At 46.1% G+C, this 11246-nt stretch overlaps 2 protein-coding genes across 2 annotated transcripts in view; both read right to left on the bottom strand.

Moving 5' to 3' along the window:
* The window catches only part of LOC137878187 (far upstream element-binding protein 2-like), a 6651-nt gene extending 250 nt beyond the window's left edge, over nucleotides 1-6401 (bottom strand). Inside the window, exons 1-18 of the mRNA XM_068718368.1 lie at nucleotides 6198-6401; nucleotides 5390-5495; nucleotides 5120-5179; nucleotides 4635-4671; nucleotides 4406-4458; nucleotides 4169-4240; nucleotides 3981-4038; nucleotides 3645-3816; nucleotides 3382-3480; nucleotides 3200-3298; nucleotides 2969-3071; nucleotides 2514-2635; nucleotides 2063-2356; nucleotides 1854-1969; nucleotides 1670-1749; nucleotides 1085-1291; nucleotides 197-408; nucleotides 1-103 (exon numbers count right to left, since the gene is read on the bottom strand). The exon at nucleotides 1-103 is cut by the window's left edge and continues 250 nt beyond it. Of these exons, the coding sequence (XP_068574469.1) occupies nucleotides 95-103; nucleotides 197-408; nucleotides 1085-1291; nucleotides 1670-1749; nucleotides 1854-1969; nucleotides 2063-2356; nucleotides 2514-2635; nucleotides 2969-3071; nucleotides 3200-3298; nucleotides 3382-3480; nucleotides 3645-3816; nucleotides 3981-4038; nucleotides 4169-4240; nucleotides 4406-4458; nucleotides 4635-4671; nucleotides 5120-5179; nucleotides 5390-5495; nucleotides 6198-6326 (2028 nt within the window). The 5' untranslated portion in view covers nucleotides 6327-6401 and the 3' untranslated portion in view covers nucleotides 1-94. The remainder of the gene's footprint in view (nucleotides 104-196; nucleotides 409-1084; nucleotides 1292-1669; nucleotides 1750-1853; nucleotides 1970-2062; nucleotides 2357-2513; nucleotides 2636-2968; nucleotides 3072-3199; nucleotides 3299-3381; nucleotides 3481-3644; nucleotides 3817-3980; nucleotides 4039-4168; nucleotides 4241-4405; nucleotides 4459-4634; nucleotides 4672-5119; nucleotides 5180-5389; nucleotides 5496-6197) is intronic.
* Nucleotides 6402-6894: 493 nt separating this feature from the next.
* Nucleotides 6895-11076, bottom strand: LOC137878384 (GTPase IMAP family member 8-like). The gene is made up of 6 exons (XM_068718675.1): nucleotides 10891-11076; nucleotides 9652-10374; nucleotides 8672-9385; nucleotides 8479-8600; nucleotides 7737-8403; nucleotides 6895-7631 (listed from the first exon to the last, which is right to left on the bottom strand). Exons 1-6 carry the CDS (start codon nucleotides 10946-10948, stop codon nucleotides 7342-7344), a joined length of 2574 nt encoding a protein of 857 aa, XP_068574776.1. The 5' UTR covers nucleotides 10949-11076; the 3' UTR covers nucleotides 6895-7341.
* Between the last annotated feature and the right edge of the window lie 170 nt (nucleotides 11077-11246).

Below are 11246 nucleotides of genomic sequence, written 5' to 3'. Positions count from 1 at the left end.
AGAAGTTAAGAACAGGCGAGATCGCCGGCCTCAGGTTCCAGGTGGTCTTCGTCGTCCCGTCTCCCCCACGTCTCTCCCTTACTGCCACGAGCTCTCACTGCGTCTATAAATACAAACGGTTCAAATGTATTCAGGGAAAGCTGTGTGTCGGATGCAACCTTCAGGATGAACACCTGGCTGTAGCCTCTGTACCGACCTGTCCTTGCTGGGGGGTGGACTGCTGGCCGGGGGCCTGTCCCGTCGGTCCGTAGTACGCGGCCTGCTGCCTGTAGTACTCGGCCCAGGCTGCGCTGTAGTCCGGCTGGCCCCCCGGTGTGGACCCCGCTCCCCCCGCCGCTGCTGCTGCTGCTGCTGCTGCTGCTCCCGGGGCTGCAGCTGCTGTCCCAGGGACAGAGCCACCTGCCTGGGCTAAAGGTGAGGGACAAGAGCGACATGAGCCAGCTCACCATGACATTCATTTAAGACTTCAAGACCAGTAATAGTTCACCTCGGGAACAAAACATTCTGTGAATGTAGTGCAAATCCGCGCTTACATTCCTCGTTCTAAATCAGGTTTTCCAGTATGCAGTGAGGTGTTTCGGATTATTGAGGGTGCTGCACTTTTCTCCCAGAATGAAATGCACAACTTTTTGAGTTGACTTTGAACCCAAAAAACTGTAGTTTTCTGCTGGAAACCAATGTATCAGGGTATTTAAGGCCAGAGATAGTGTTTGTTACTGTGTGCCCCTGACGCTGCCTCACATGAGCGCTGCACTCAACTGTTGGTTCGGTTAGTTTCTAACTACAGCAGCCAACATTAGCACTGACAACTAACGACAGCGTCTGTTGAAATATTTCCATTAGACGGAGCAGTAACTTGAGTATTGGTTTGGCTAGCATAGCCCGACCCTAGCGCTCCAACGAGGTGCAATGATTGATGGGTAATCTTGCAGCTTAGTGAAGAGCCGTCATTCGGTTCACGTCTACACAGTTCACTTTGAACTGAGCACGTTTTGAATGTTGAAACCACCAAATCATCTCCGCACTGGTACAAAATCAATGGCTTGCAGATAAAGCTACAGGTGGGGTTCCTGTGCAGCCTCACCCATCTTCTTGTAGTACTCCTCCCAGGCCTTGGTGTAGTCTGGCTGGCCCCCCGGCGCCTGAGCAGGCTGGGTCTGGTCCCCTGAAGTTTGGGCACTTCCAGCTGGGTCAGCGGGGTACTGGGCTGGCACAGCCCCTGACGGCTGCTGGTAGTACTGAGCGTAGTAGGCCGCCCAGGCTGCGTTGGGGTCATTGGCTGCTGCCTTGCCTAGAAAAGACGCAGGGTGGAGGGTGTGAGGTCCTCATAGGGTGAGGGTGAGCCCCTGCTACTGGCCTGGAGACCGGGCTTGGAGACCAGAGGGGGGGAACAGAGACAGGGTTAGCCAGAGCAGCTTAAGGTCAAGACATCTGCATCTCATGACAACAGTTCCATCAGTACTCCTAGTTGACCATTCCAGACATAGAAGAAGAAATGCCATTACTCATCTGACATGACGGGGGGGGGGGGGGGGGGGGGGGGGGTATACACTAAAACCTCTAACCTGGAATGAAAGTACCGTAGCAGGGTTGAAGCGTTTTTTGACCCAACATGCTAAAATGAGCAAAAATAAAACATTGAACCCTGAAAAGTCAAAAGGTGACTCACTGGGGTCATGGGGCTGCCACTGCTGGAAGGTGTTGCTCCAGCCTTGAGGGGTGTACTGCTGAGGACCCGGAGGACCACCGCTGAGGACAAAAGAAACGGTTAATCATCAACAATCTCTCAGGATCATTCAACCTCCTTACATGCCACTGTAAAGCTTTACTGCACATCAGTTGTAGCTACTCACTGCGGTGGGCCGGGTGCCCCAGGCGGTCCGGGGTTGTATGGGTTGGGATTGTAGGGACCCATTGGACCAGCGGGACCCGGTCCACCTGGCCCGGGCCCGACGTGACACAAAGGTCCCTGTGGCAGATGACATAATCACACATTAATTGGAGAAGACCAAAGAAATGTTTTACTGCATGTTGTAAGTAAACAAATAAGAGCGGTAAATGCCTCGATCTTCTCCTCGATGAGCTGCTTGGCGTGGTCGATCTGCTGCGGTGAGCCCCGGATGATGAAAAGCTTGAAGTTGAGGTCTCCGTTGGGGGGCGGCTGTCGAGAGATTTCCACAAAGGCCCCCGTCTGCTGGTTGATGGACTTGACGTTCTCTCCCCCCCGGCCAATCACGAGGCCACACTTGTGGGCGGGAATAGAGAAGGTCAACTCCCCTCCGGGGGGCCCCCAACTGCCTTGTCCCCCACCTCGGCCCCTGTTGCCTGCAGGCATGCCTGGAGGACCTGGGGGACCCTGTGGATGGAGAGAGAAAGCCTTTGTATTACAACATCATTTACTGCATTTTACGGTGTGTGTGTGTGTGTGTGTGTGTGTGTGTGTGTGTGTGTGTGTATTAGTTTACAGGGGGAACAAAAGCATGTTTTAGACATTGTGAGAGAGTGATCCATACCCCTTGTCCCTCCTCCCTGACCCTGATGCTCTGCAGCAGGTCGTTGATGATCTGGGCAGCGTGCTCACAGCGGTCAGGGGGACCACTGATGTGGGCGATTTTTTCTTGACCAGTCCCGTCATCTGGAAGGAAGATTTAAATCCTCATTAAGCTGTGTCTTTGATATTCAGAATCACAGGGTCCCTTGTAGTTCTGACAATCAACACCCAAACTCAAGACCTCACACAAGCCATGCAGGTTCAACACAATGGTGTCCTTTGTAACAGTAGATGTTCGCAGGCACACCTAGCACCCAGCATCTTTTTCAATAATGCACCTTAAGTCAATAGAGAGGCAAAAGAAAGAGAGCAAGATGACACCTGCTCTGTACAAACAAACTCAAGTGAAGAAGGCACACAAAGGTTATTGCTCTGCTGTCTTTCATTTGCACACATCATGATCATGAGAGCCATCACCTTGTTTGAACTGTATCCTGACTCCAGCATCATTCTGGATTTTCTTGATCATCTCTCCGTTGCGCCCGATGACCACACCGACCGAGTGTCTTGGTACGGGGATCTGAGCGGGAAACGTACGTTTTTAAAAACTCTGATTTGGTTCAAAGACAACTGATCCCACTTCTAATCTTTCTCTCCCACACACACACACACACACACACACACACACACACACACACACAAACTCACATCCATGCCTCCTCCCATTCGGGAGCCAAAGTCATTTCTTTCACTAAAGCCACCGTGGTCTCTGTCCCTCAGAATCTCCTGCACCATCTCCTGGGCTTGCTGAAAAGGAAAACATGACAATTACAATACACGGCAACGCAGCACCACACATTCATGTCGATGAGATGACTTCGTGAACGTACCTGGACTTTGTAAGGATCTCCGATAATGCGCAGGGGCTTGTCGACGTTGGGTCCCTGAGAGGCATCCTGGATCAGGATCATCTTCACCCCTGCACGCTCCTGGAATATCACACAAATCTTTACGGAGTATACAAATGTAGATTTTCCTGGATCTACTTTTTCATATATTGCAAATTGCCAAGTTCAGTAAAACTATCTCAGAGCCCAAATCCTTCAAGATGGCCACAGTTTATCAATGTAAAAGTAACAGCCATGCACTGTACCTGCAGCTGCTTGATAGTCTCTCCTCCCTTGCCAATGACGAGGCCGGCCTTGCCAGCTGGGATCATCATCTCATGCACCGTGCCGTTCTGCCCGTTGGTGGACTCGTGATAAGAAGAAGGGGGGGTGCCCCTCCCCCGTGACACGATCTCATCCAGCAGTCTTTTGGCATTCCTGGCCAGGGCAAAGCTTAATCAGTTACTCCACATTCATTCGACTAAATGATGTAATTAAGCTGATATAATGGCAAGTATCATTGTAGGTAACCCATTTAAACGAGGACAGAGGGCAACCCACTGAGTATTAATGAGCCTATTTCCATTAAGTCTGATACTTACTGTATGGATTCCTGGGATCCCGTGAGAGAGACGCACCTGTCTGGAAGGCCTCCGCTGTCTGGACACACACACACACACACATATATATATGGAATACATACATTTGAGTTCAACATCTAAAAAGGAAAATACTGAATTGTAAACTATACAAAAAAAATTGTAGTGTTTATGCTAACTTAAGACGGTACCTGGTGCGATCTGAACCTTGCAAGCTGACTCCTGTTGGATCTTATTGATTTGTTCACCTCCACGGCCGATAACTGGAGTCACAGAGAGAGAGAGAGAGAGAGAGAGAGAGAGAGAGAGAGAGAGAGCAAACTGTCTGTTGGTGGTGGGTCACTTTATCAATAAGGGATCCGTTGTGTCTTATTGTAGAAACAGAGTGGCATCAATATGTGCTAAAAACAGAGTTGTGCTGCACTCACTCAGTCCCACCATGCTGTCCGGTACACTGTACTCCTCTGTGCTGGAGGCGGGCCTGACACCATCAGCAAGCGAGGACGACAATCAAGGAAAAGGAGGCAACAAATCAGGCAATAGGAGACTTTCTAGTTGCATTTTTTTGCCACAATCTTGTTTATATCCACTGCCACGATACATAGGCCCAATACTTCTACATAATACATAATCAAACTGATAGATATGAGATCTCACCTTTGTTGTGCAAGAGCAGCTAGCTGTGCACCAATAGCTGAGAAGGGACACCAGAAAAAGAGCGAAAGGGAGACAACAGAGCAAGGGAGAGGTTTTGGATTACTGATTGACTGTGAGACACACCAGAGGAGACAAGGATAAAGGGGCAAACTACTGGAACAACAGTACCCAACAACTGGAAGTCTGTTTTAAATAGAGTCAACTGTGAGTTATTAGCATGTAAAATGTCACACAGCACAGCAACCCAACCCAGGATCAGGAGCAGCAGCCAGCTGCTGTACAGCGCTGGGGAGGAGTTTGGGGGTCCAGTGCCTTGCTCAGGGGCGCAGTGCCCAGGAGGCGAACAAAAGTCCATGACCCATATTTGGTCCGTGATGGGACTTGCAGTGACACTCCCGGTTTCCGAGCCAGTACCCACCGACTGAGCTTCCCAAAAATCACAAAGCAAAGAGTAAACGGTGCTTAAAATAGTGGGACGAACTCACACAATGCATCGGCTGAATCCAAGTCACTCTCTCCAGCCAGCTTCTTGCTCTCCGGTTCATCTGTCAGGTGAAAAAACAACAACAGATAACTACTGTAAATGTGAGTGTGTGTGTGAGTGTGTGTGTGTGTGTGTGGCGTGTCCTTGAGGACTGCAGAGAGAATACCTTCTGCCATCATCAAGTGTGCAATACAGAGGTGGTTAACATTCATGTGTATTCATTTGGCAGAAGCTTTTGTCAAACGGAGGCACACTCCACACAGACCAGTACCTGCGTCCTCCAGCTGTCGCTTCTGTGCAGCGAATGCAAAGCCGTCTGATGCAGCGTTGTTGTTGTTCATGGGGGGGCCAGCGTCACCCCCAATTTTAGCTGCGATCTGAAACACAAGTGTAAAATGCACCACAACAATTGAGGCAAGAAAAAAAAAACTGGTGTATAAATTACACATTGGACTGAGCATCTTAGCATGGACTGTGTGTATTACATACATATTAAAGTTCACATTATGGCTGAATATCTTTAGTCTCTATTATCAGTTTCTTAGTATAATCAGTCCATTTTAGTTATTGTCTATGATTTGGATTTAAATTCTATTTATTTATTAACTCTGACTTTGTTTTTGTGACTTTTTTTTGCTAATCTACCTATCAGTTATTGTTATTCAGATAGAATGTAAGACTGAATACAGTAACGTTAGCTTTTACATTCGAGTATTTTACGTTGGTGCACTGTTGCCTTTGTTGTTGGCTAGTTTGATGAACTATTATCTGCATAACTTCTATATCAACCACCTTCACAGTTAATGAAATGAAATGAATGTAATTTAAACTGCATCCCCCAGTTCACAGTATGGGTTTGTTAAGGTACACAGTATTGTAGCTACTGTACAACAAGCATTAACATAACGTAACTCAACAAGCTTAACTGTGCTATTATGACCAACATGAATATAATATAATAATAACATGCATTATGTGTTATGTGTCAAGCCGTGTCAACGATGCTAGCCCTCAAGCTAACTAGTTAGCTCGCCCTGCCTCCACAACCAAACACGCTCCTGCCGGTCACATCTCCTCACCTGCCGGGCCCTCTGCACCGCGTCCGCAAACGCGTCTTTTTTGATGCCACCTGCTCCGTTCCCAAGAGCCGCTTGTCCGCCCAGAGGGTCCCCGGATCCCGGTGGCGGCACCGCGTTGTACTCCGACATGTTGACGAGCGGACAGGCGAGGGAGAGAGGGCACAAGACCGGGAGCAGCTGCAGCAGCGGGAAGGAAAGTCATGAATCTAACGAACGGGTCAAGGAAAACATCACAGCAGCGACGGCAGCCGGGAAGGTGCACATTCGCGCTTTTTCAAATCACATTAAAATAACCTATATAAAAGTCACTGGGGGAATAACACAAAATAATTCGAGTTTGCTTTAAGTATGTGTTGTTTATAGTTTGTTACACAGAAGACAATTCTTTTTTTTTAACAATATTTGCTTTCAAACAGGTGATGTTTTGTGTAGCACCAACACAACTCTTCTGAAAAGTTCGGAGGAACTTAAATGACAAAAATGACCGATCGATCATCCATCTTTTGATCCAATTACATTTGTGAAAGGTAAGTAAAAAAGTTTAAAAAAATAAAAAAAATAAAATAAGTAAGTAACTCACCCCATCACACCTCTTTACATAACTCCATAACTGGTAAAATAAGAGAGTACCACATGAATCCTCATTTTTATTAGATATTTATTGAAGAAGACATGTTGTATAAATATCATTTCTGTATTATTTTTCATATCCACTATACAATTAAAATATTCCATAGCTATTCATTTTATTTCCTTTTTTTTTTTTTTTTTTTACTGCTTTTCAAGCCAATAAATTATAAACCTGAACGAACACATGTTGTTTATCTGTGTTTAAGTAAGCCAATAAGCTTTGCTCTATTGGTTCCAACCCAAAGTTTTGCATCAGACAGTAAACAGGAAAGACATACATTCTGCATTTACCATGATAATCTTTAATACAGCTAGAGGCTAATAACAGTCAATTATTTCCCTTGAACATAACATAAACCATAAAAGCTCATTTAAAGATCATAAAATTAGCTTTCCAGACATCAGAAAACTAATATCAATGGATATTGATCCATTTTCTTGACAGTGTCCAACATTGTGTAGCCAATCACTGTACCTCAGTTTCTACCCTGCTTGTGTTTGCTGCATATTTAGCTTAAACAGAGTGCCTGCGTTGGGTTCCTACAATGTCGGTGCAGACCCTGCCACGGAGAGTGTCTAACTTCATTTTGTCTTTTTCTGGGAAAAACGTAGTCATTGGTGGATGTTGGATGTTGTGAAGGCTTTCATCCAACTTCCCCACATAACTGGTCGAGGCAGTCATGCTGCCAACCCCAGAGGTGACATCCGAGTTCCCGACTCTACTGTTCAGCCATTCGGACACCCTGGCACGTGCTCTTTGACTCCAAAATGTGCTCCCAACTTCTGAGGGAACATCTCCGCTCACTGAAAACAGAAGATGAATGGTGTGATTCACAACAGCAGTGCACATATTTACCATTTTTAATTGCTTTAGAAATAAAAACCCTGATGGAGGAATATCCAACTCACTGCTCGGAATGAAGGCTCCGTCGAGGCTAGCTGTCATCTTCACAAATGGTAGCGGCGGTTCCTCTGGTTCTTGTGCCACGGCTTTCAACATCCGGTCTATCAGCTCCTGCTCCCTGCTGTCCCACTCCTCCTGCCAGCTCAGCGTTGGTTTCTTCTTTCCCCCCTTTTTGCCTTCAGCAGCGAAGTAGCGACCCTTGTTTCGCGTTATCATGGCAATCATATTGCGGTACACCTCCATGATTGGAAAACCATCTCCAGAACGACTGCCGCTGACAGCTTGGTATCTGTACCCACACTTCTCCACAAGCTGCTGGAGGGCTTTGCCTTGTGCGGCGATGTGCTCCTCAACGGACCTGTTATTGAGCCAGTCTGCCCAGGTGAACATCACCATGCAGTGTCTCCAGACTCTCTCACCGAATGGCATCAAGACCTCGACAACTGCTTGGTAGTCATTCTCTGTAAAGGCTTTGGAAATGGGAACCGCTAAGAGAAAAGCGTGGGGGCCCGGAGCACACATGGAGACGCTGCGCAGAACTTCACCCTTGAGCCAGTCAGGTACCGTCGAATCTGTAAACCAGCCTGGAGCCTCAACGACTGAGACGTTTACTCCAGACGTATTTCTTTCATGTTTCACACACGTCGTGGTTCCTTGCTGATCTTGGAATTCCTAAATGGCAAAACAATAAAATATAACCACAACAGACATGACAAATTCAATGTTATCCTGGTGTGGTATGGTTACCTTCTTTAGCCAAGTTGAGTCAAATAGCTCTTCAAAAAGAATCCTGTTTCCTACCATACTCTTCCCCGAGTCTTTTCTGCCAACAATTACAACCCTCATGTCAGTGATGGTTTGCTTCTCCCCTGGAAAAACGTTTTTCATCAATAACAGTGATTGAATTAATAAAAAAATGATATAGTAATTGTTTGATTACCTCTAAACAACTCTCTTAGTATTCTTTCCTGCCTTTGGCTGGTCTGCCTAATCCTTTTGGCCGTCTTGTGTCCCGCCTCTTTCCTTGCTTCCATCTGCTCTGCACGGCCCAGGTCCACTTCATAGTGAGGATCTTCGTTTCCTGCCCACATCTCTTCAATCTTCTCCAGGAGCTTCGTCACCTGCGTCTCATCGCTGCGCTTCGTGTTGTCCAGGACATGATACATGTTCCCGCACTTCTCTACGAGCCACTGCAGACCTTCCTCGCTCTCTATACGCTCTTCCACGGTCTTCACTCCCAGCCAGTCACCTCTAGTGAACAGCACAATGGTGTGCTTCCACACTTCGTCTTTGAACAGACTCATGTGCTCCCGGACTGCTCTCCAGTACGATGTGTTGAACGCGGATGCCAGGCTGACCACGAGGAGCACTGCGTGGGGTCCAGGAGGGCAGAGATGCATGCTGTTCTCTATTTCAATTTTATCCATCTCACAGAGGTCCTGAAGGGTGCTGTTGTAGTACCAGCCGGGAGAATCGACCACTGTGAGCTGCCTGTCTGCCACCATGCTGTGGCTTATCTCACAGAACTCTGTTGTTCTTCTGTGATCAACAGCAAAAGCATTTTTTCTCAGAATGTTGTTGCCTGCTGAGCTCTTGGCCGACCACTGTGCTCCGACCATCACTATTCTTAAATGTTTTGGGGGGGTCTTGCCACCTATAAAGGGGAACCAAAAAAATGTTCAGACTTGTACTTTTCTGCGTCCTAGTGGTATTTCTCAGGTTAACCAAAAAAATTGTTTGTTGTATTTTACTGTATGTGTAATATAAAACAACAACTTTTGGCTGATGTATCATTATCATGTTTTTAAAACTCAAATATTGATTTCAGTATCTGCAAAAGTATCCAGGTTGAAATATGAATGAATGGTGCTTTATGCATGGCACAATAAATCAAATGAATTGTTTGTTGATTAGACTCACCTTCAATCAGGGCTTTGAGTTTCCTTCTCTTTGTCCGCACTTCCACAAACCTCTTAAATGCTCGCTCAACCATTGCTTCTATTTTCTCTCTCAGAGCTTTTCCATCAGCACTATCAATAGAATAGTGACCACCGGCCTTTCTAGAAACCATTGCTTCTATTTTCTCAAAAAGCGTTTGGACTTGAGTGCTATCCCGCCTGTCGTTGATGTTGAGAACATGTTTTCGGTTTCCACATTGTTTAAGAACCCTCTGAAGTGCTGGCCACGGACTGATTTTGGATTCCAATTCTTTGCCACTCAATGGACCCTCTGCAGTAAACAGCACAATGGTGTGATCAGACACTCCTTTGGGGAAAAGATGCATGTGCTCCTCCAGTGATCGTTTAAAGATGTCAAGAAACAGAGAACCGGCCGGAATGACTAGAAGAAAGGCGTGAGGCCCCGGTGGACACATGTGGACACTGTTCTTTATTTCTATCTGATCTAGCTGTGGCGTGTTGTCTCGTGGGTAGTGCCACCACCAGCCTGGAGTATCGACCACAGTGACATGTCTGCCATGTACCTGCTGCTGCCTCACAACACTCTGGGCAGTTCTTCTGTGGGTCTCAAAAACACGTTTACCCAGGATGATGTTGCCAGCTGCACTCTTATTACTGGGGCTCCCGGTTAATTCTCTTCCACCTACCAACACAATCCTCAACTCTGGAGAGTGGGGACTTTGTCCTGTAAGAGAGACGCAGTAGTCTTTATATGTCCGTTATATAACACTATGTCAGAATCAACAGATTGATTGATTGGTGAGATAATTTAATCACGTGTGTTCCTGTAAAGGCATGAAGGTCAAATTTACAGCAAGACTGATGTACGTAATAAAATGTCTGCTGAGCATATGAATAAAAACAATGTCAATACAACAGTAGATCCACTGGTAAAAAGAAGTATTGCATTTTAGTCTGTAAAGTTGAATTCATGAAGAAACAGCCTACATCACATTTATTTGTTTTAACATAAATTCAAAAGCCTGTGCAGGGACAGAAGCTTTAAGTTAACTTCAGATAAACACCTCATTTAATTACTTCTTCCTATGTAACAATGTGTAGCTGAACTGTCCCTGTTAAAAAAAATAACACATGAATAAAGTAAACACTTTATTCTTAACCACAGTGTCCGGCCCAAACAATTGCGCTAGATGTTGCAGAAGCACATTATTGTCCAAAGTTTATGAAAGAGTCAACTTACCAGAGGTGGAAACATGGACTATTTTTTGCATTGATGCTGTTGACTTTCCTGCTTCCATTGGGTAACTCTGTTAATAATAATACGGCCAGATCAGTCTGCAGCACCACATTTACAGTTTGTAAATGGGACCTAGGTCTGAAATGTGAGCTATGAGGAAACGCATCCCTCACATCACATGATACCACTATACCCCCCTGTTTCACCGGGAGAGGAATACCAAGCATTGTTGAAACTGTAGGGTGTGACTCCTTACTTTGGACTTTTCTCTATTGACAATGTTTGAAAGTGGTGCTTGGAGTAACTATGCAATAAAATATATGGCACTATTATATCTTTATAAACTCTCATTTAGCAGG

The sequence above is a fragment of the Cebidichthys violaceus genome, unplaced genomic scaffold, assembly GCF_023349555.1.
Source record: "Cebidichthys violaceus isolate CVI_PGR_0920_01 unplaced genomic scaffold, fCebVio1.0.p SCAF_23, whole genome shotgun sequence".
NCBI classification, from domain to species: Eukaryota; Metazoa; Chordata; class Actinopteri; order Perciformes; family Stichaeidae; genus Cebidichthys; species Cebidichthys violaceus.
Note: the sequence above shows the minus strand (reverse complement) of the source record. Positions and strands in the feature narration are given on the sequence as shown.

Excerpts from the sequence above, each read along its gene's own strand:
- LOC137878384 (XM_068718675.1), bottom strand. The coding sequence starts at position 10,948 with ATGGAAGCAGGAAAGTCAACAGCATCAATGCAAAAAATAGTCCATGTT. Across the intron at positions 9,386-9,651 it reads ACTCAAAGCCCTGATTGAAG|GTGGCAAGACCCCCCCAAAA; the intron begins GTGAGTCTAATC and ends TCCCCTTTATAG. Across the intron at positions 8,601-8,671 it reads ACTAAGAGAGTTGTTTAGAG|GGGAGAAGCAAACCATCACT; the intron begins GTAATCAAACAA and ends ACGTTTTTCCAG.